The 21,738-nt window shown below is 43.6% G+C and overlaps 1 protein-coding gene across 1 annotated transcript in view; it reads left to right on the forward strand.

Annotated features, from left to right (window-relative positions):
* Positions 1–21,738, forward strand: part of LOC134344231 (serine/threonine-protein kinase 38) — a 132,767-nt gene that overhangs the window by 63,650 nt on the left and 47,379 nt on the right. Inside the window, exons 3-6 of the mRNA XM_063043684.1 lie at positions 2,120–2,171; positions 3,919–4,041; positions 5,941–6,024; positions 16,261–16,384. Coding sequence (XP_062899754.1) covers positions 2,120–2,171; positions 3,919–4,041; positions 5,941–6,024; positions 16,261–16,384 — 383 coding nt within the window. The remainder of the gene's footprint in view (positions 1–2,119; positions 2,172–3,918; positions 4,042–5,940; positions 6,025–16,260; positions 16,385–21,738) is intronic.

The following is a 21,738-nucleotide window of genomic DNA, read 5'->3' on the forward strand; positions in this document are numbered from 1 at the left end:
CGTGGCTGACAAGAGAAATTAGGGATAGTATCAATTCCAAAGAAGAAGCATACAAATTAGCCAGAGAAAGTGGCTCACCTGAGGACTGGGAGAAATTCAGAGTTCAGCAGAGGAGGACAAAGGGCTTAATTAGGAAGGGGAAAAAAGATTATGAGAGAAAACTGGCAGGGAACATAAAAACTGACTGTAAAAGCTTTTATAGATATGTAAAAAGGAAAAGACTGGTAAAGACAAATGTAGGTCCCCTGCAGACAGAAACAGGTGAATTGATTATGGGGAGCAGGGACATGGCAGACCAATTGAATAATTACTTTGGTTCTGTCTTCACTAAGGAGGACATAAATAATCTTCCAGAAATAGTAGGGGACAGAGGGTCCAGTGAGATGGAGGAACTGAGCGAAATACATGTTAGTAGGGAAGTGGTGTTAGGTAAATTGAAGGGATTGAAGGCAGATAAATCCCCAGGGCCAGATGGTCTGCATCCTAGAGTGCTTAAGGAAGTAGCCCAAGAAATAGTGGATGCATTAGTGATAATTTTTCAAAACTCATTAGATTCTGGACTAGTTCCTGAGGATTGGAGGGTGGCTAATGTAACTCCACTTTTTAAAAAAGGAGGGAGAGAGAAACCGGGGAATTATAGACCGGTTAGCCTAACGTCGGTGGTGGGGAAGCTGCTGGAGTCAGTTATCAAGGATGTGATAACAGCACATTTGGAAAGCGGTGAAATGATCGGACAAAGTCAGCATGGATTTGTGAAAGGAAAATCATGTCTGACGAATCTCATAGAATTTTTTGAGGATGTAACTAGTAGGGTGGATAGGGGAGAACCAGTGGATGTGGTATATTTGGATTTTCAAAAGGCTTTTGACAAGGTCCCACACAGGAGATTAGTGTGCAAACTTAAAGCACATGGTATTGGGGGTAAGGTATTGGTGTGGGTGGAGAATTGGTTAGCAGACAGGAAGCAAAGAGTGGGAATAAACGGAACCTTTTCAGAATGGCAGGCAGTGACTAGTGGGGTACCACAAGGCTCAGTGCTGGGACCCCAGTTGTTTACAATATATATTAATGACTTGGATGAGGGAATTAAATGCAGCATCTCCAAGTTTGTGGATGACACGAAGCTGGGTGGCAGTGTTAGCTGTGAGGAGGATGCTAAGAGGATGCAGGGTGACTTGGATAGGTTGGGTGAGTGGGCAAATTCATGGCAGATGCAATTTAATGTGGATAAATGTGAAGTTATCCACTTTGGTGGCAAAAATAGGAAAACAGATTATTATTTGAATGGTGGCCGATTAGGAAAAGGGGAGGTGCAACGAGACCTGGATGTCATTATACACCAGTCATTGAAAGTGGGCATGCAGGTACAGCAGGCGGTGAATAAATGCTGGCATTTATAGCGAGAGGATTCGAGTACAGGAGCAGGGAGGTACTACTGCAGTTGTACAAGGCCTTGGTGAGACCACACCTGGAGTATTGTGTGCAGTTTTGGTCCCCTAATCTGAGGAAAGACATCCTTGCCATAGAGGGAGTACAAAGAAGGTTCACCAGATTGATTCCTGGGATGGCAGGACTTTCATATGAAGAAAGACTGGATGAACTGGGCTTGTACTCGTTGGAATTTAGAAGATTGAGGGGGGATCTGATTGAAACGTATAAGATCCTAAAGGGATTGGACAGGCTAGATGCAGGAAGATTGTTCCCGATGTTGGGGAAGTCCAGAACGAGGGGCCACAGTTTGAGGATAGAGGGGAAGCCTTTTAGGACCGAGATTAGGAAAAACTTCTTCACACAGAGAGTGGTGAATCTGTGGAATTCTCTGCCACAGGTAACAGTTGAGGCCAGTTCATTGGCTATATTTAAGAGGGAGTTAGATATGGCCCTTGTGGAGGCTGGGGCGGGGTTCTGAGTTGGAGGATCAGCCATGATCATAATAAATGGCGGTGCAGGCTCGAATGGCCGAATGGCCTACTCCTGCACCTATTTTCTATGTTTCTATGTTTCTACAATTTTGGCCGGCTACTTTCCTAATGCTCACTAGGACACATGTTTAAACCAGACATTTTGCCTAGAGCATGAACAATTTTCATATATTCAGGCATCTTTGTTTCTCTTCTAGACAAAGAAAACTGGAAAAAGTGATGGAGGAAGAAGGACTTGGCGATGATGAGGTAATTTTGTTTGCTGTGGTGTCTTGGCTTGGCCTCGATCATCTCAGCTGAATGGCAGCTGTATTTGCGCAATGGCTCTAACAACGTAAACAGAGAGCGAGTTCAAATTTAGTCTTCCTTGACGCTGGCTCCGAATCACTCGGAGCTGTTTGGGGTGGGTAAGATGACAAGACATTCCATGATAACAAAGAACCTATCAAATAGCTCGATTCAAATGGTGTGACACCTGCAGAAGAACTCAGAAGCTTCCAGAAAAATACAAAAAGAGTTGTACTGCAATTACTGGAAAATTCACTTAATAATTTCACGTATATAGGTGATTATATAAAGATACAAGCAAGCATAGGAAAAGTTTAAAAACTTTGGGGAAAAATAACAATTGTACACTCTAATACAGCACATTAATGATTTTTAAACATACAGTGCATATGTCAAGGCCTTTCAGCCCATCTAGTTCTGGTTTCTACACTGTTTAAATTAGCCAACTGAAATGTCCTGCTGTCGCTGTCAAACAGTTTGAGGGGTTACTGATTTATTTTTCTTTGAGCTGTGGACATCGCTGCTGAGGACAGCAGTGGCTGCTCATCCAGAGGAGATGTTGGGCTCTGCATTTAAACTAATGCAGCCCAGGTAATAATGGTATCCCATTGGACCATTTGATAGTGAACTCGGGGCAGTTGTCAAAGAAGAGGCATTGTACACTACAGCATAGAAACAGGCCCTTCAGCCCGTCTGGTTTTTGCTGAGCTATTATTCTGCCTAGTCCACCTGGACCATAACTCCACACCCCTCCCATTCACGTAGCTTTCCACATTTCTCTTAAATGTTGAAATTGGCAGCTCGTTCCACTTACAACAGGATCTGGATCAGCTGGAAAAAGGGGCTGAAAAATGGCAGATGGAGCTTAATGCAGGTATGTGTGAGGTGATAAAATTTGGGAGGACCAACCAGGTGAGTGGTAGGGCACTCAAGAGTGTGCTAGAACAGAGGGATCTCAGAATACATTGAAAGCGGCATCACACATTGATAGGGTGGTAAAGAGAGCTCTTGTCACATTGGCCTTCATAAATCATAGTATTGAGTAAAGGGGTTGGGATGTTGACGTTGTTTAAGACATTGAGCCTTAATTTGGAGTTTTGTGTGTAGTTTTGGTCACCAATGGACAGGAAAGATGCAAATAAGATTGAATGAGTGCAGAGAAAATTTACAAGGATGTTGCCGGGACTTGACGACCTGAGTTATAGCGAAATTGTGGGGAGATTTGATAGAGGTATACGAAATTATACTTCTATCCTCTTCTCTTAGAGGGTGGTGAGAGTGTGGAACAGCTGCCAGTGAAAGTGGTGAATGTAGGATTGATTTTAAAATTTAAGAGAAGTTTGGATAGGTACACAGATGGTAGGAATACGGAGAGCTATGGTCTGGGTGCAGGTCGATAGGACTAGACAGATTAATGGTTCAGCACAGACTAGATGGGCCAAAAGGCCTTTCTCTGTGCTGTAGTGTTCTATGACTCTATGACACACTTGCACTGCCCTCTTAGTGAAGAAGTTCCCTGTCAAGTTCCTCATAAACATTTCCCCTTCCACCCTTACCCCATGACCTCTAGTTGTAGCCTCACCCAACCTCAGTGGAAAAAGCCTGCTTGCCTTCACTTGAACTGTATCCCTTAATTTTATGTAGGAATGGTATTGTATAGAATACATGGAATTTGGTTTGAACTCGGTGTTCTCTATTAATTGTCTAGAAGCGGATGAGAAGGTCCCAACACGCCAGGAAGGAGACTGAGTTCTTGCGGCTCAAGAGGACCAGACTAGGGTTGGATGATTTTGAGTCCTTGAAGGTTATAGGTCGAGGAGCCTTTGGTGAGGTAAGTCTGTCCTGGCCTAAGATGTGTACTGAGTCTAACCTCTGAAGGCCAGTGAGTCCCTCTACAAACTTTCCTGATGCATTTTAAAGAAAATAGAACATAGCCTTATAGAAATATACAAACTATAGACATATAGAAAATATACCATTATAACATGCTCGGCACAACATTGTGAGCCGAAGGGCCTGTAATGTGCTGTAGATTTCAATGTTCTATTGCCCATTACAGGCCCTTTGGCTCACGATTTTGTGCTAACATTTTAATCAACTTTAAGATTAATCTAACCCTTCCCTCTCACAGCCCAACAGTTTTCTTTTAATCATGTGTCCACATAAGAGTCAGTTAAATGTCCTTGATGTATCTGCCTCAGCATGTTCCATGCACCCACCACTCAGCGTGCTTTAAAAAAAATAAAGCATACCTTTGACATCACCCCCATACTTTCCCTTAAAATTATGCCCCCTCATTTTAGCCACTTCTACCCTGGGGAAAAGTCTCTGGCTGTCCACTCTATCTATGCCTTTTATAATCTTGTACAGCTCTATCAGGTCACCTCTCATCCTCCTCTGCTTCAAAGAGAAAAGCCCAAGCTAACTCAACATTTACAGATAGGACATGCTTTGTAATCCAGACAGCAACTATTAAATCTCCTCTTGAAAGCTTTCACATCTTTCCTGTAATGAGGCGACCAACAAGAGAGGGACTGTCTTATCAAACCTCAGCTCATACCATGGCTGAGGATGCATTTTGGCACAGCTTTGACCAATTTTCTATCTTTTATTGCAACTTGTAGTAATTTATTATTCCTGCATGGTACTGCTACCACAAAACAATAAATTTCATGAGTTATACCTGGTGACCATCAGGTACACCTGTACACCTCGTTAATGTAAATATCTAATCAGCCAATCATGTGGCAGCAACTCAATGCATAAAAGCATGCAGGCATTGTCAAGAGGTTCAGTTGTTGTTCAGACCAAATATCAGAATGGGCATTAGTTGAAGTTTCATGAAAACATTTAAAACAGTATAAAAAAGGCAAGCTACCGTTTTTCTGAGTAATAAATAATATATTTAAATGAAATACAGAAACAATTAGAACCCTACAGTACCATAAAACTGTAGTATTTCCTAATAGTTATCAATAGAAGAATTCATCCAGTGTATGCTGCCATGTTCTTTGATCGACTTGACTTTTTAAAGTCAAAATAAAGATCAAAATGATCAAAAAACACTGCTTTTTCAGTCAAGGTCTTTCGTTGGTCCACTTGGATTACAAAACACAAGCACACACAACTGACACCATTTGTAAACTGTTTGCTCTAAGCACTGCGTAGTGTCCAACAATCACACAAGTGCATGCAACTGACGTTAGTTAGAAACTGTTCATCTACAGTCTCTTGTCCCAATTAAGTGGCAAAGTGTCTCAGATAAATGAAGGGAATCCCAGCTATTTTCTCCATTAATTTATGTTCTTTAAGATGTGTCTCAAATAAGCGGCTGCCTGGATTAACCAATGGTCCAGTGGAGGAGAATCTGCTGTTTTTAAATCTTGCAGCTGCCACTGAACTGTTGTATGCATGAGGACAGTATTCACATAGCACGGTCCCACGAGCACTTGTAACCTGTTCTAATCGTACTCTTAGAGGGGTAAATAGTGGCCAAAACAGTGGGCAGTTTCCTCTGCATTTTTCATCAAATACTCTATCGATTTCTGGTAGTAACCTGAGCGGGCAGACTTGATTAACTTTTTTTCTGTACTGCTATTTCCTGTGGGTCATGTCTTGGCTGGGTCAGCCCTGAATTTGCACTTGAATCTCTATAATGGACTGGGTAAGCTGTGCTGTAGTTAACAGCTAAACTGAGATCTAATGAGTGAGTGGATTCTGCCGTTTGCAGGTGCGTCTTGTACAGAAGAAAGACACGGGTCACATCTATGCCATGAAGATCTTGCGCAAGTCTGACATGCTGGAGAAGGAACAGGTAGATGACTCTCTCACTTCCAGAGGCTGTTTTCCCTCTTTCTTATAGGTGCGAGGGGCTTGTGAAGAGCTCTTCACACCATGTCTCCACCACCAGCCCTCTCCCTGAAGTCGAGCTGCTGGTTGTATCTGTGAAATAAATGCGTGCTCCATTATGCTGAATATGTCCATAAGAGATGGAAGCAGATATAGGCCATTCAGCCCATTGAGTCTACTCCACCATTCCATCACGGCTGATTTATTATCCCTCTTAACCCTATTTTCTGCCCTTCTTCCTGTAACCTTTGATGCCCTTACTAACCAAGAACTTAACAACCTCTGCTTTAAAAAGATCTAGTGACTTGGCCTCCATAGCTGTCTGTGGTAAAGAATTTCACTAATACACTAACCTCTGGCTAAAGAAATTCCTTTTAATCTGTTTTGAATGAACATTTCTCTATTCTGAGTCTGTGTCCTCTGGTCCCAGACTCCCTCCAGTATAGGAAACATCCTCCCCACATCCACTCTATTAAGGCCTTCAATCTTTGATAGGTTTTAATCCGATACACCCTCATTTTTCTAAACTCCAGTGAGTACAGACCCAGAGCCATCCTCAAACTCAACTCATTCGTTAACCCTTTCATTCCAGGAGTTATTCTTGTGAATCTTCTCTGGACTCTCTCCAATGCCAGGACATCTTTTCGTAGATATTGCCTAAAACTGCTCACAGTACTCCAAGTGCAGTCTGACCAATGCCTTATAAAATCTGAGCAAGGAGGTAATGTAATATTTTTGAGAGAATACGAGGGGTGATTGATAAGTTCGTGGCTTAAGGTAGAAGGAGTCAATTTTAGAAAACCTAACACATTTATTTTTCAACTCAGTCCCCTCCTACATTTACACATTTAGCCCAGCGGTCGTGGAGCATACGGATCTTGGACGTCCAGAAAGTATCCACAGCAGGGGTGCTTGAGAAGTTTGTGGCCTTAGGCAGAAGGAGGTGAGTTATACAGCTCTCATTACATGCACATGCAGTTCAACGCTTTGAGTGATTATGCAGAAAGTTTGAAGTTAATGATTCATCAGGGGTGATTGATAAGTTTGTGGCCTAAGGTAGAAGGAGATGAGTTATTAACTTCACATTTTCTGCATAATCACTCAAAGCATTGAACTGCATATGTGCATGTAACGAGAGCTGTATAACTCATCTCCTTCTGCCTTAGGCCACAAACTTATCAATCACCCCTGCTGTGGGCACTTTCTGGAGGTCCAAGATCCATATGCTCCACGACCGCTGGACTAAGTGTAAATGTAGGAGGGGACGATGTTGAAAAGTAAATATGCTAGGTTTTCTAAAATTGACTCCTACCTTAGGCCACCCCTCGTAGATCTTTGAATATGCAGGGGCTTCTTAGTCCATCCTGTTCCCAAAGGAGTCTCATCCCTTGTTAACTCATTCAATTCCACACAGAACACAGATTGGATCAATTTATTTATCACAGGTACGTTACATTTCCTTAGCGAGAGGATGATGAATCTGTGGAATTCATTGCCACAGCAACTGTGGAGGCCAAGTCATCGGGTGTATTTAAGGCAGAGGTTGATAGGTTCTTGATTAGTCGGCGCATCAAAGGTTACAGGGAGAAGGCAGGAAAATGGGATTGAGAGGGATAATAAACCAGCCATGATGGAATGATGGAGCAGACTTGATGGGCCGAATGACCTAACTTTGCTGCTATGTTTTAAAGTCTTATGAAAACATATGTGAAATGCATTGTCTGCATTAACAGCGCAATCTAAGGATGTGCTCAGGGCAGTCCACAAGTGTCTCCATACATTCAGTGTCAACATAGCATGTCCACAATGTTCATCAGAACAAGAACAACAAGCCCCCTTCCTTCCTGTCACCCAGTCCCCGTGTGTCTGTGTATTTCTCTCTTCCTTTCTTGCACGCATCTGTGCCTCCAGCCTCTAATGGACTCATAGACTCCAGCCATCGGGACCGAACATCTGAACTTCCAATTGAACGTTGGGCTTTAACCTTCAGTGTTGACCCCAGGACTGCCGATGACAGGTCACCAAACTGCAAGCGTCGATCATAGTATGTTACAGCATGTTGCAGGCTCTTTGGTACATTTAGTGTTGTGCTGACTTTTTAACCTACTCTAAGATCAATTTACCCTTTCCCTCCCTCACAGCCCTCCATTTTTCTGTCATCCATGTGTCTATCTAAGAGTGTCTTAATTATCCCTAACGTATCTGCTTCTACCGCCACCCTTGGCAGCGTGTTGCTCGCAGCCACCACTTTCTGTGTATATTTTAAAAAACAACACCTACCTCTGTCATCATCCTATACTGTTGTATTTGCCACTTCTGCCCTGGGAAAAAACCTCTGGCTGTTCACTCAATGAATGCCTCTTATTATCTTGTACATCTCTATAAAGTCACCTCTCATTCTCCTTCACTTAAGGCTCACTCATCTTATCCTCATAACGCATGCTCTCTAATCCAGGAAGCATCCTGGTAAATCTATTCTGTACCCTCTAAAGCTTCCGCATCCCTCCTATAACGAGGCAATTAGAATTGAACACTATTTCAAGTGTGGTCTAACCAGGGTTTTAAAGAGCTGCAATATTACCTCATGGCTCTTGAACACAATCACCCAACTAAGTAAGGCCAACATCATATATGTTAGCCACCCCATCAACTTGCACAGCAACTTTGAGGCACCAAGATCCCACTGTCCCTTCACACACCAAAGGATCTTGCCATTAATCTTGCATTCTGCCTTCAAGTTCAATGTTTCAAGAGGAATGTTTCGAAGAAGGAGTCTGAGTGGGAGTGCCGAGAAAGACATTTTTGAAATTTTCGTTTTTTTTTTCTCCAACGGCGTTCTGAGAGACGGGACTGCGCAGGCGTGTGATGTTGGGCTGTGCAGCGCGGCAGATTTAAAAGGAACAAAGCCTCATAGAGCAGGCAGCGTAGTTTGCGGGCTGCGGAGTGAGCCGGGAGCAGAGTGAAGACCTAAGGGCTTCGGCTCAACGGGCTTAGGCGGAAGCGGGTGAGGCGAGGAAGGTTTGACATTCATTTTCTGTTGTTATTTGAGGAGAGGGGCATTATGAGTGTGAGGGCAGTTTGCTGTTCTCGGTGTCGGATGTGGGAGGCCCTGGAGTCTCCAAGCCTCCCGGACGTCTACATCTGCGCCAAGTGCATCGAGATGCAGCTCCTAAGGGACCGCGTTACGGAACTGGAGCTGCAGCTCGATGACCTTCGTCTGGTCAGGGAGAGTGAGGAGGTGATAGAGAGGAGTTGCAGGCAGGTGGTCACGCCGGGGCCACGGGAGGCAGACAAGTGGGTCACGGTTAGGAGGGGGAAGGGGAAAATTCAGGTAATAGGGAGTACCCCAGTGGCTGTGCTCCTTAACAACAGGTACTCCTGTTTGAGTACTGTCGGGGGGGACAGCTTACCCGGGGGAAGCGACAGTGGCCGTGCCTCTGGCAGAGAGTCTGGCCCTGTAGCTCAGAAGGGTAGGGCAAGGAAGAGGAGGGCAGTTGTGATAGGGGACTCGATAGTAAGGGGGTCAGATAGGCAATTCTGTGGACGCAGTCCAGAGACCCGGATGGTAGTTTGCCTCCCTGGTGCCAGGGTCCGGGATATTTCTGATCGTGTCCAAGATATCCTGAAGTGGGAGGGTGAGGAGCCAGAGGTCGTGGTACATATAGGTACCAATGACATAGGTAGGAAAAGGGATGAGGTCCTGAAAGGAGAATATAGGGAGCTAGGAAGGGAGTTGAGAAAAAGGACCGCAAAGGTAGTAATCTCGGGATTACTGCCTGTGCCACGCGACAGTGAGAGTAGGAATGCGATGAGGTGGAGGATAAATGCGTGGCTGAGGGATTGGAGCAGGGGGCAGGGATTCAAGTTTTTGGATCATTGGGACCTCTTTTGGCGCAGGCGTAACCTGTACAAAAAGGACGGATTACACTTGAATCCTAGGGGGACCAATATCCTGGCAGGGAGATTAGCGGGGGCTACTGAGGTGACTTTAAACTAGAATGGTTGGGGGGTGGGAATCAAATTAAAGAGGCGAGGTGTGAGGAGGTTAGTTCACAACAGGGGGATGGGAACCAGTGCAGAGAGACAGAGGGGTGTAAAGTGAGGGTAGAAGCAAAAAGTACAAAGGGGAAAAGTAAAAGTGGCAGGCCGACAAATCCAGGGCAAGCATTAAAAAGGGCCACTTTTCAACATAATTGTATAAGGGCTAAGAAAGTTGTAAAAGAGCGCCTGAAGGCTTTGTGTGTCAATGCAAGGAGCATTCGTAATAAGGTGGATGAATTGAAAGTGCAGATTGTTATTAATGATTACGATATAGTTGGGATCACAGAGACATGGCTCCAGGCTGACCAGGGATGGGAGCTCAACGTTCAGGAATATTCAATATTCAGGAGGGATAGACATGAAGGAAGGGGAGGTGGGGTGGCGTTGCTGGTTAAAGAAGAGATTAACACAATAGAAAGGAAGGACATAAGCTGGGAAGATATGGAATTGATATGGGTAGAGCTGCATAACACTAAGGGGCAGAAGACGCTGGTGGGAGTTGTGTACAGGCCACCTAACAGTAGTAGTGAGGTCAGAGATGGTATTAAACAGGAAATTAGAAATGTGTGCAATAAAGGAACAGCAGTTATAATGGGTGACTTCAATCTACATGTAGATTGGGTGAACCAAATTGGTAAAGGTGCTGAGGAAGAGGATTTCTTGGAATGTATGCGGGATGGTTTTTTGAACCAACATGTCGAGGAACCAACTAGAGAGCAGGCTATTCTGGACTGGGTTTTGAGCAATGAGGAAGGGTTAATTAGCAATCTTGTCGTGAGAGGCCCCTTGGGTAAGAGTGACCATAATATGGTGGAATTCTTCATTAAGATGGAGAGTGACATAGTTAATTCAGAAACAAAGGTTCTGAACTTAAAGAGGGGTAACTTTGAAGGTATGAGATGTGAATTAGCTAAGATAGACTGGCAAATGACACTTAAAGGATTGACGGTAGATATGCAATGGCAAGCATTTAAAGGTTGCATGGATGAACTACAACAATTGTTCATCCCAGTTTGGCAAAAGAATAAATCAGGGAAGGTAGTGCACCCGTGGCTGACAAGAGAAATTAGGGATAGTATCAATTCCAGAGAAGAAGCATACAAATTAGCCACAGAAATTAGCTCACCTAAGGACTGGGAGAAATTCAGAGTTCAGCAGAGGAGGACAAAGGGCTTAATTAGGAAGGGGGAAAAAGATTATGAGAGAAAACTGGCAGGGAACATAAAAACGGACTGTAAAAGCTTTTATAGATATGTAAAAAGGAAAAGACTGGTAAAGGCAAATGTAGGTCCCCTGCAGACAGAAACAGGTGAATTGATTATGGGGAGCAAGGACATGACAGGCCTATTGAATAATTACTTTGGTTCTGTCTTCACTAAGGAGGACATAAATAATCTTCCAGAAATAGTAAGGGACAGAGGGTCCAGTGAGATGGAGGAACTGAGGGAAATACATGTTAGTAGGGAAGTGGTGTTAGGTAAATTGAAGGGATTGAAGGCAGATAAATCCCCAGGGCCAGATGGTCTGCATCCTAGAGTGCTTAAGGAAGTAGCCCAAGAAATAGTGGATGCATTAGTGATAATTTTTCAAAACTCGTTAGATTCTGGACTAGTTCCTGAGGATTGGAGGGTGGCTAATGTAACCCCACTTTTTAAAAAAGGAGGGAGAGAGAAACCGGGGAATTATAGACCGGTTAGCCTAACGTCGGTGGTGGGGAAACTGCTGGAGTCAGTTATCAAGGATGTGATAACAGCACATTTGGAGAGCGGTGAAATGATCGGACAAAGTCAGCATGGATTTGTGAAAGGAAAATCATGTCTGACGAATCTCATAGAATTTTTTGAGGATGTAACTAGTAGAGTGGATAGGGGAGAACCAGTGGATGTGGTATATTTGGATTTTCAAAAGGCTTTTGACAAGGTCCCACACAGGAGATTAGTGTGCAAACTTAAAGCACACGGTATTGGGGGTAAGGTATTGGTGTGGGTGGAGAATTGGTTAGCAGACAGGAAGCAAAGAGTGGGAATAAACGGGACCTTTTCAGAATGGCAGGCAGTGACTAGTGGGGTACCGCAAGGCTCAGTGCTGGGACCCCAGTTGTTTACAATATATATTAATGACTTGGATGAGGGAATTAAATGCAGCATCTCCAAGTTTGCGGATGACAAGAAGCTGGGTGGCAGTGTTAGCAGTGAGGAGGATGCTAAGAGGATGCAGGGTGACTTGGATAGGTTGGGTGAGTGGGCAAATTCATGGCAGATGCAATTTAATGTGGATAAATGTGAAGTTATCCACTTTGGTGGCAAAAATAGGAAAACAGATTATTATCTGAATGGTGGCCGATTAGGAAAAGGGGAGGTGCAACGAGACCTGGGTGTCATTATACACCAGTCATTGAAAGTGGGCATGCAGGTACAGGAGGCGGTGAAAAAGGCGAATGGTATGCTGGCATTTATAGCGAGAGGATTCGAGTACAGGAGCAGGGAGGTACTGCTGCAGTTGTACAAGGCCTTGGTGAGACCACACCTGGAGTATTGTGTGCAGTTTCGGTCCCCTAATCTGAGGAAAGACATCCTTGCCATAGAGGGAGTACAAAGAAGGTTCACCAGATTGATTCCTGGGATGGCAGGACTTTCATATGAAGAAAGACTGGATGAACTGGGCTTGTACTCGTTGGAATTTAGAAGATTGAGGGGGGATCTGATTGAAACGTATAGAATCCTAAAGGGATTGGACAGGCTAGATGCAGGAAGATTGTTCCCGATGTTGGGGACGTCCAGAACGAGGGGCCACAGTTTGAGGATAGAGGGGAAGCCTTTTAGGACCGAGATTAGGAAAAACTTCTTCACACAGAGAGTGGTGAATCTGTGGAATTCTCTGCCGCAGGAAACAGTTGAGGCCAGTTCATTGGCTATATTTAAGAGGGAGTTAGATATGGCCCTTGTGACTACGGGGGTCAGGGGGTATGGAGGGAAGGCTGGGGCGGGGTTCTGAGTTGGATGATCAGCCATGATCATAATAAATGGCGGTGCAGGCTCGAAGGGCCGAATGGCCTACTCCTGCACCTATTTTCTATGTTTCTATGTTTCTATGAAACATTTCACACTTTACCAGGTTGAACTCCATCTACCATTTCTCAGCCCTGCTCTGCATTCTTTCAATGTCCCTTTGTAACATAAGAAACCTTCTACGCTATCCGCATCACTAACTTTCGTGTCAACTTCACTTCCGCCACTGTCCTCCCACTCTAGCCTCAAGCACATTCAGAATTGATGTGAACTGAAGTCAGTAGTTGTGGGTAGACGTGACCCACTCTAGCCTCAAGCACATTCAGAATTGATGTGAACTGAAGTCAGTAGTTGTGGGTAGACATGAGATTCTGTGGATTCTGGAAATCCAGAGTAAGAGACAAAATGCTGGAAGAACTCAGCAGCTCAGGCAGCATCTATGGAGGGGATTAGACAATGGACTGGACTGCAAAGGAAAAGGGAAGAAGCCAGAATAAGAGTGTGGGGTTTCGGGGTTTGCTGGTACTTGTACTCCTAACTAGTTTGCCAGCTTGTACTCCTTCCCCTCTCCCCACCTTCTTATTCTGGCTTCTTCCCCTTCCTTTCCAGTCCTGATGAAGGGTCTCAGAGCCCAAAACCTCAGCTGTTTATTTCCCTCCATAGATGCTGCCTGGCCTGCTGAGTCCCTCCAGCATTTTGTGGTGTGTAGCTGTGTGCAGAGAAGGGGAGAAGTTATTACCTAACCATGTATAATCTTGAGATTTATTTTCTTGCAGATATTTACAGGGAAAAAAAGAAATAAAATAGAATTTCATGGAAAACTTAACATAAACAGAATAAGTCTGACAAACCACCAGTGTGCAAAAGCAGTCAAACTACAAATAAAAGAAATACTGAGAACATTAGTTGTAAAGAGTCCTTGAAAGTGACTCTGCAGGTCGTACAATCAGTTCAGTGTTGAGGTGATTTGTAGTAATGCAGTCTGGTTCAGGAGCCTGATAGTTGAGAAGGGTAATAGTTGTTCCTGAACCTGATGGTGTGGGACCTTGGGCTTCTGAACCTTCTACCCAATGGTGGTGGTGAGAGGAGCGCACGTCCTGGATGTGGGGATCTTTGATGAATGCTGTTTTCTTGTGGTAGCACTTCTTGTCGATGTGGGGAGTTCTCAGTACATTTATTATCAACATATGTACACAATTTACAACCTTGAGATTTGTCTCCCTACAGGCAGCCACAAAAAAAGTCCAACAGAACCCCTTAAAAAAAGATGGCAAACTCCCAATGTGCAGGAAAAAAACCCCAGATTGTGCAAACAATAAAAGTAAGCTCATTCAGAACTAAGGTTCATGAAAGTGAGCCCACAGCCACGAAGCCAGTCATCACTGCAGCTGATCCAGGGGCCCATTAGTTGCAGACCACAGCCTCAGTTCAGCACAGAGATGAGTAAACCTCATGGGCAGTCAGCCTGTTCCTCTCCTCCGGCCCTGACACCCTGACTTTTCCAATCCCGCCTAGTGTTTAAATTGGCTGAATAACAGGTTGTTACTCATTCCTGCACCCAGGGCCTGCCACTTTGATACGCTGTCCGGCCCAGGATCTGCCACTTCGAATTGGGCCGCACTTGACCTCTCCAATCCAGCTAAACGCTTAAATCAGGCAAACGTTGTCTTGTTCCTCACTCTCGGGCTTGGGCCCTGCTGTCTCAATTCAGTCCGTACACGCCATGCCGCGACCGTCCTGCACCTTCATAGCTTCAGTTTACATCACAAAAGTGCCAGGTTATATAGGTGGTTCAAAACCTCAGCTCTGAAAAGGAAGTTGTAGGCTATTGATTGCAGTGATAGTTTTCCAGAAAAGTGTGTGATTAATAAAGTAGTTAGTAGTTTTGTTTGCTGCCAGCAAGTTGTCACTGTGTTTCACCAACACCACCTTAAATCTTGGGTTTTATCCCAGGGAAAGGCATTCCTGTCAGTGTAGGTGTTCAACTCAGAATGCCTAACTCTATTCCCAAGTCATGCCATTGGATTAGAATGGGAAATCTAGTCTCTCCTAGTCCCACGGCTGGAGCAGTTGTTAACCAGCCTGGCTCATGAGGGTTTCATCCCTTTGTGCTGACTTAGTTATCAGATGGGTTGATAAAGGGGAGTCTGAATAGCTTGGAAATAGTCATAGAGCACGACAGCACAGAAACAGATCCTTCGGCTCACCCAGTCCACATCGAACTATTGATCTGCCTGGTCCTCTTCATACCCCTCCCATCCCTGTACTTACCCAAACTTCTCTTAAATGTTGCAATCAAACCAGAACCCACATCCACCACTTCTGCTGCAACTCCCTCCACACACTCATGACCCTCTGAGTGAAGAAGTTCTCCCTCATGTTCCCCTTAAACATTTCACCTTTCTCCCTTAACCCTTGACATGTAGTTCTAGTCCCACCCAACCTCAGTGGAAAAAGCCTGCATACATTTACCCTATCTATACCTCTCATAATTTTACATACCTCTATCATTCTCTTACAGGAAAAATGTCCTAACCTTTTCCTATAACTGAGGTCTTCCAGTCCCGGCAACATCCTTGTAAATTTTCTTTGTACTTTTTCAATAACGAGAATAGAAGAATTAGAATCTAACCAATTAAGGCTGGCTGGTGGTGCAACGACATTGGCGCCGGACCCGGGAGCGGAGGTTCCTGGGTTCAAAACTAGTCGGGTCTGCTCCCGAGTACGCTTTCCATCTGTGCCGGGTTGAGTGTCGAGATCGCAACTCGACCTCGTAAAATAAAGGGAAAATACTGCGAAATGTCTGTGTGAGGATTGGCGGTCACACAGTCTCTCTCTCTCCCACTCCGCACCTTGTAAAAGCATGAAAAATACATCATCACGGATGCACGCACGGACAAGCAGACGCACACGCACACACGCACAGACTTGCACGCGCACAGGCACACGCCAAATAGAAAGAATCTAACCAATTAATGTCCACTGGGTAGAACTGGGGCTGCTTTTCAGAGGAAGCGCAGGCTATAGAACTTCAGTTTTGCTGAGTGGTTGTGGAGTTGTCTTTGTGTTCAGGAGTCACATGGAGAACATTGTGTCTCCTTGTGTCTCTTTGTGTAATTTGAGTAACACTATCATCATCCTTTCTGCCGCAGGTTGGGCATATCCGTGCAGAGCGGGACATCTTGGTGGAAGCTGACAGTCAGTGGGTGGTGAAAATGTTCTACAGTTTTCAGGACAAGCTCAATCTCTACCTGATCATGGAGTTCCTTCCTGGAGGTAAGTGCTCTGTTCTCCTCCACTTCCTCCCCACCACCATTCCCCATTATTCCCGTGTGTTTCCTATCACATTGTGCTGTGTCAGAGTAATTATGAGAATGTGGTGAGTGCACATCAGCTAGCTGATCGGTAGCACGGTGACATGAGAATAGAAGCTCAGCCCACTGCCCTCCATATCAGCTAACCAGGAAGGCAGAGAGAGAGAGGGAGAAGCTGCCCCCTTGTGGTGTGCCTAGACATTTCATTGTAGATCTCAGTTCACCTCACTCATTACCTTCCTCCGCGGTTTCCATCTGTGGGGAGTGGCGGGGTTGGGAGACGACCTGTATCACATCTGTTCCGAGAATGTGGCAAGTGCGCTTGCAGCCAATTGATCACATGGTGAAGTCTCAGCGAGGCAGCATCCATTACTAAGGACCTCCAGCACCCAGGGCATGCCCTTTTCTCACTGTTACCATCAGGCAGGAGGTACAGAAACCTGAAGGCACACACTCAGCGATTCAGGAACTGCTGCCCTCCTCTGCCATCTGCTTTCTAAATGGACATTGAAGCTTTGCACACTACCTCACTTTTTTTAATATACAGTATTTCTGTTTTTGCACATTTAAAAAAAATCTATTCAATATACATAATTGACTTGTTTATTACTATGTTTTATATTTTTCTCTCTCTCTGCTAGATCATGTATTGCATTGAACTGCTGCTGCTAAGTTAACAAATTTCACTTCACATGCCGGTGCTAATAAACCTGATTCTGATTGGGCCTCCTACATGTAGCAGACACTGTCTTGGATGTGGGCTTTCATCCCAGACCTGGTTCATAGCACCCGCACCGCAAGTTGCCCAGCGTGTAGTTATTATCGTAACAAAGTCAAAACATTTAATCATACTGGTCCCTTATTGTTCTTGTCCTGTGGATACATAACTCACATCTTCAGGGCAACTACAGCTTTGCTGCTCTTGGGGCTATTAGCAGTCCTTCTAGCCTCTCCAACCTTACACTGGAGTCAAAATACCGATTAGCCTCAACTAGCCAGCTTTGCTCAGTAACACCTTTTAATCATTGCATCTATTCATGTTTTGAAAAAATCTAATTCGAGCCAGATTCTACAGGTCTTCAGGATGGGGGAGCATGATGTCTGTGTTCCAGTTGTTCATTGTCCTTTGTGTCAGGAGCTGCTTAGTGAATGGTTCAACTCTAATTTCAAGGATCATCTTCGTTCACCATATGTGTTAGGAGTTTGCTGTGGTGTGTTGACATGCAGCAAAAAAACAACAATTACAGGGCAGCACAGTAGCACAGTGGTCAGCACAGCGCTTTCCAGTACAGATGATCCCGGTTCAATTCCAGCTACTGCCTGCAGGGAGTTTGCACTTTCTCCCCGTGACCGCGTGGGTTTTGTCCGGGTGCTCGGTTTCCTCCCTCAGTCCAACGACATACGGGTTATAAGGTTAAATAGGGGGAATTGTTGGGCAGCGTGGCTCAGAGGGCCTATTTGATGCTGTCATGATAAATAATAAATGCATTATAAAGAATTATATAAGTCGTCACTTTTTATTGTCATTTCGACCATAACTGTTGGTACAGTACACAGTAAAAATGAGACAATGTTTTTCAGGACCATGGTGCTACATGAAACAATACAAAAACTACACTGAACTACGTAAAACAACACAAAAACTACACTAGACTACAGACCTACCCAGGACTGCATAAAGTGCACAAAACAGTGCAGGCATTACAATAAGTAATAAACAAGACAATAGGCACAGTCGAGGGCAGTAGGTTGGTGTCAGTCCAGGCTCTGGGTATTGAGGAGTCTGATGACTTGGGGGAAGAAACTGTTACATAGTTTGGTCGCGAGAGCCCGAATGCTTCGGTGCCTTTTGCCAGATGGCAGGAGGGAGAAGAGTTTGTATGAGGGGTGCGTGAGGTCCTTCATAATGCTGTTTGCTTTGCGGATGCAAATGTCTGTAATGGTGGGAAGGGAGACTCCGATGAAAAAGAGAGCATTAAGTACAGATATGGTTTAAAACATGCAAGAATATCAGCTTGTATTTACATTGTAAACAGTATAATAAAAAGTATTAGCAGTGCAGTGGCAGAGGTAATGGATAGAGGAGAGGTGAGGGGATAACTAGAATGATTAGATTAGCTACCAGGGGGAGGAAGAAAGTTTTGAGATGACTTGAAGATTTTGTTTTATAGTCCTAAAGTGCTTCCAGAAAGGTGATTTTGGAAAAGACAGTTTACAGGGTGGGTACTGTGCAATGATTTTTCCTGCCTGCTTCTTTGTCCTGCTCATGTACACGTCTTGCAGGGATGGTCGACTGTGGCCAGTGACCTTTCCTACTGGCCTGTCAGTTCACTGCAGTGTTTGTACACTGTGAGAAGATGCTGCACCAAACCAGATGGTAATGGCTGATGTGAGGATTCTCTCTGTCCTCTGATGGCTGTGTAGGATTGCACCAGTATGTTCTGGGTTCTTCTCAAGTCACCTACCTCTATCCTGTCAATAAGTTTGAAATCTGTACTGGTCTTGGAGAACAATTAACTCCAGTATTTGTTGAGAGGCATCCTCAGACAGACCCAGATGATAGTATTAGACTGGAAAACATTGTATCTGATTGGCAATTCTCCGATGTTTGCTCCCCAACCGCAGTTCATTGTCACTCGGCAAGCTAGCTGACTCTGAGGGAGTTGACATCATTCTTTGCTTCTAGCAGGTAGCAAGGAAATCAGTGAGGGTGAAAATGGCTAACAGTTCACTTGGCGTTAAGGCATGGGCAGAATTGTCACTGTATGGTCCATGTGGAGATGTATTCCTGTCTTCACACAGTCACTCTGTTCTGTGAGACTACGGTTGTCGTCAATGTGAGCGATTACGTGGAACATGAGGGGGAGATTTTTCACTGTGGGTGGTACGAGCGTGAAACAAGCTGCCAGTGGATGCTGGTTTGGCTTCAACCTATCCGAGAGGGGTTTGGATGGGTACATGGATGGGAGGGGTAAGGAAGGCAATCGTCCAGGTGCAGGTGGATTGGTTAAGGCAGACTAATAGCTTGGCATGGACTAGATGGGCTGAAGGTTCTGTTTCTGTGCTCTGTGATTCTCTGACTCTAAATGGGCTGCACATTTCCAGCACCAACATAACATGCCGGCAATACTCGGCACAACAAGCAACAAAACAACAACAGTGAAACAAACCCCTTTCCTCCCTCCCACCCACCATCGCACACAGTCCTCCAACTCCAGGACAGGCCTTCCGTGTCTGGGCTTTGGCCATCGTGCTTCAACCTCCAGACTTGTCATTTGGGTATGGGAAGAACTGCCACTGTGTATTCTGTGTGAAGGGGTGTTCCTGTTTTCACACTGTCATTGTGCTCTCTGAGACTATAGTTATCCTCAGTGTGTACAATCAATCTCACAATATGGCTTCTCTGAGGTAAATTGGGTCAGTAGCAGAATTAAATTCCGACATAATTTTGCATCCTCTCTGTCCAGTATATCTTCTACTCTTCTCTCATGTGTGAGTCCTTCAGGACTGAGGAGGACTTCCACTGTAGCTCAAACAGTCATTTTAAATCTCTGATGCAGAAGGTGGCTGTTTGGTGGATTGTGTCTCTGCATTACCCTAATTCCAGTTCTAGCACTTAGACTGTAGCCCTTGTCCCAGGCACCATTTCATTGTGCTGAAGCTATCTGCCTGTACCTGCCTCCCAGACCCCGACCTTCTTGAGAATGCTTTCCCTTCAGATTCACTTATCACATGTACATCAAAACATAGAAGGAAATGTGTTATTTTTATTAACAACCAAGGTCGTGCTGGAGGCAGCCCACAAGTGTTGTCAGGCACCAACACTTCTGCTGATTCTTTTTTTTTTGTAATATAATTTTTATTGAGTTTTCAAAAAGAATACATGAAAAGATAAAATCTACCCTCCCCCCCCTTTAACCCTCCCCCCCCATATATATAGTCCTACCTAAAAAGAAAGAAAAAGAAAAAAAAGAAAAGAGCCGCCTGGGTGTTGGAAGGTTTCCACATGCTCCATGGGATTCAAAATAAATTTGGTATAATTATTCATTACTTTCCCCAAGGGACCAAGGTCTTTATCGGAGCACATGAATATGCCATCCTATCTTTTGTAAATAAGGGCGCCAAATATTCAAAAATGTTACATATTTATCTCTTAAATTATAAGTAATTTTTTCGAGTGGAATAGAACTAGCCATTTCATTATTCCAACGATCCATACTTAAATACGAATCAGATTTCCAAGTTAACTGCTATAGTCTTCTTAGCTACTGCCAATGCAATTTTTATAAATTCTTTCTGATATTTATTCAATTTAAGTTTCAGTTTTATCCCTTCAATATCACCTAATAAAAATAATACAGGGTTATGTAGAAGTTGAGTTCCAGTAATTTGTTCCAATAAGACTCTTAAATTTATCCAAAAGGGTTGAATTTTAAAACAAGACCAAGTAGAATGTAAAAAAGTACCAATTTCTTGATTACACCGAAAGCATTTATCAGATAGATTTGAATTTAATCTATTTATTTTTTGTGGTGTAATATATAATTGGTGTAAAAAATTATATTGTACTAATCTAAGTCGAACATTTATTGTATTTGTCATACTGTCAAGACAGAGTCTTGACCAATTTGTTTCATCAATATTAATATTCAAATCTGTTTCCCATTTTTGCTTTGACTTATGGGTTCCTTGTTTAATTGTCTGTTCTTGAATCAAATTATACATACAAGAAATAAATTTTTTAATTTTCCCTTTTTGAATTAAAATTTCAATTTCATTAGGTTTTGGCAAAAACATTGTTTGACCCAGCTTACCTTTTAAGTAAGCCCTTAAGTAACAAAAGAAAGTATTATTAGATATTTTATATTTATCCTTTAATTGTTCAAATGACATCAATATACCTCGTTCAAAACAATCTCCTATAAATTTAATCCCTTTTTGGTACCAATTATATAAAAGTTGATTGTCCATTGTAAAAGGAATAAGTCTGTTTTGAAACAAAGGTCTGCTTGCTAATAGAGATTTCTGTGTTTCATTATCAACATTTATCTTATTCCATAAATCAATCAAATGTGTTAATATAGGAGATTCTTTCTTTTCCCGTATCCATTTAGATTCCCATTTATATATAAAATCTTCAGGTTTATTTTCTCCTATCTTGTCTAGTTCTATTTTAATCCATGCTGGTTTTTGATCATCGAAGAAAGATGCAATAAATCTAAGTTGATTTGCTTTATAATAGTTTTTAAAGTTTGGAAGTTGTAACCCTCCTAACCCAAATTTACATGTCAATTTTTCCAATGATATTCTTGACAT

The sequence above is a fragment of the Mobula hypostoma genome, chromosome 3 (genome assembly GCF_963921235.1).
Source record: "Mobula hypostoma chromosome 3, sMobHyp1.1, whole genome shotgun sequence".
NCBI lineage: Eukaryota > Metazoa > Chordata > Chondrichthyes > Myliobatiformes > Myliobatidae > Mobula > Mobula hypostoma.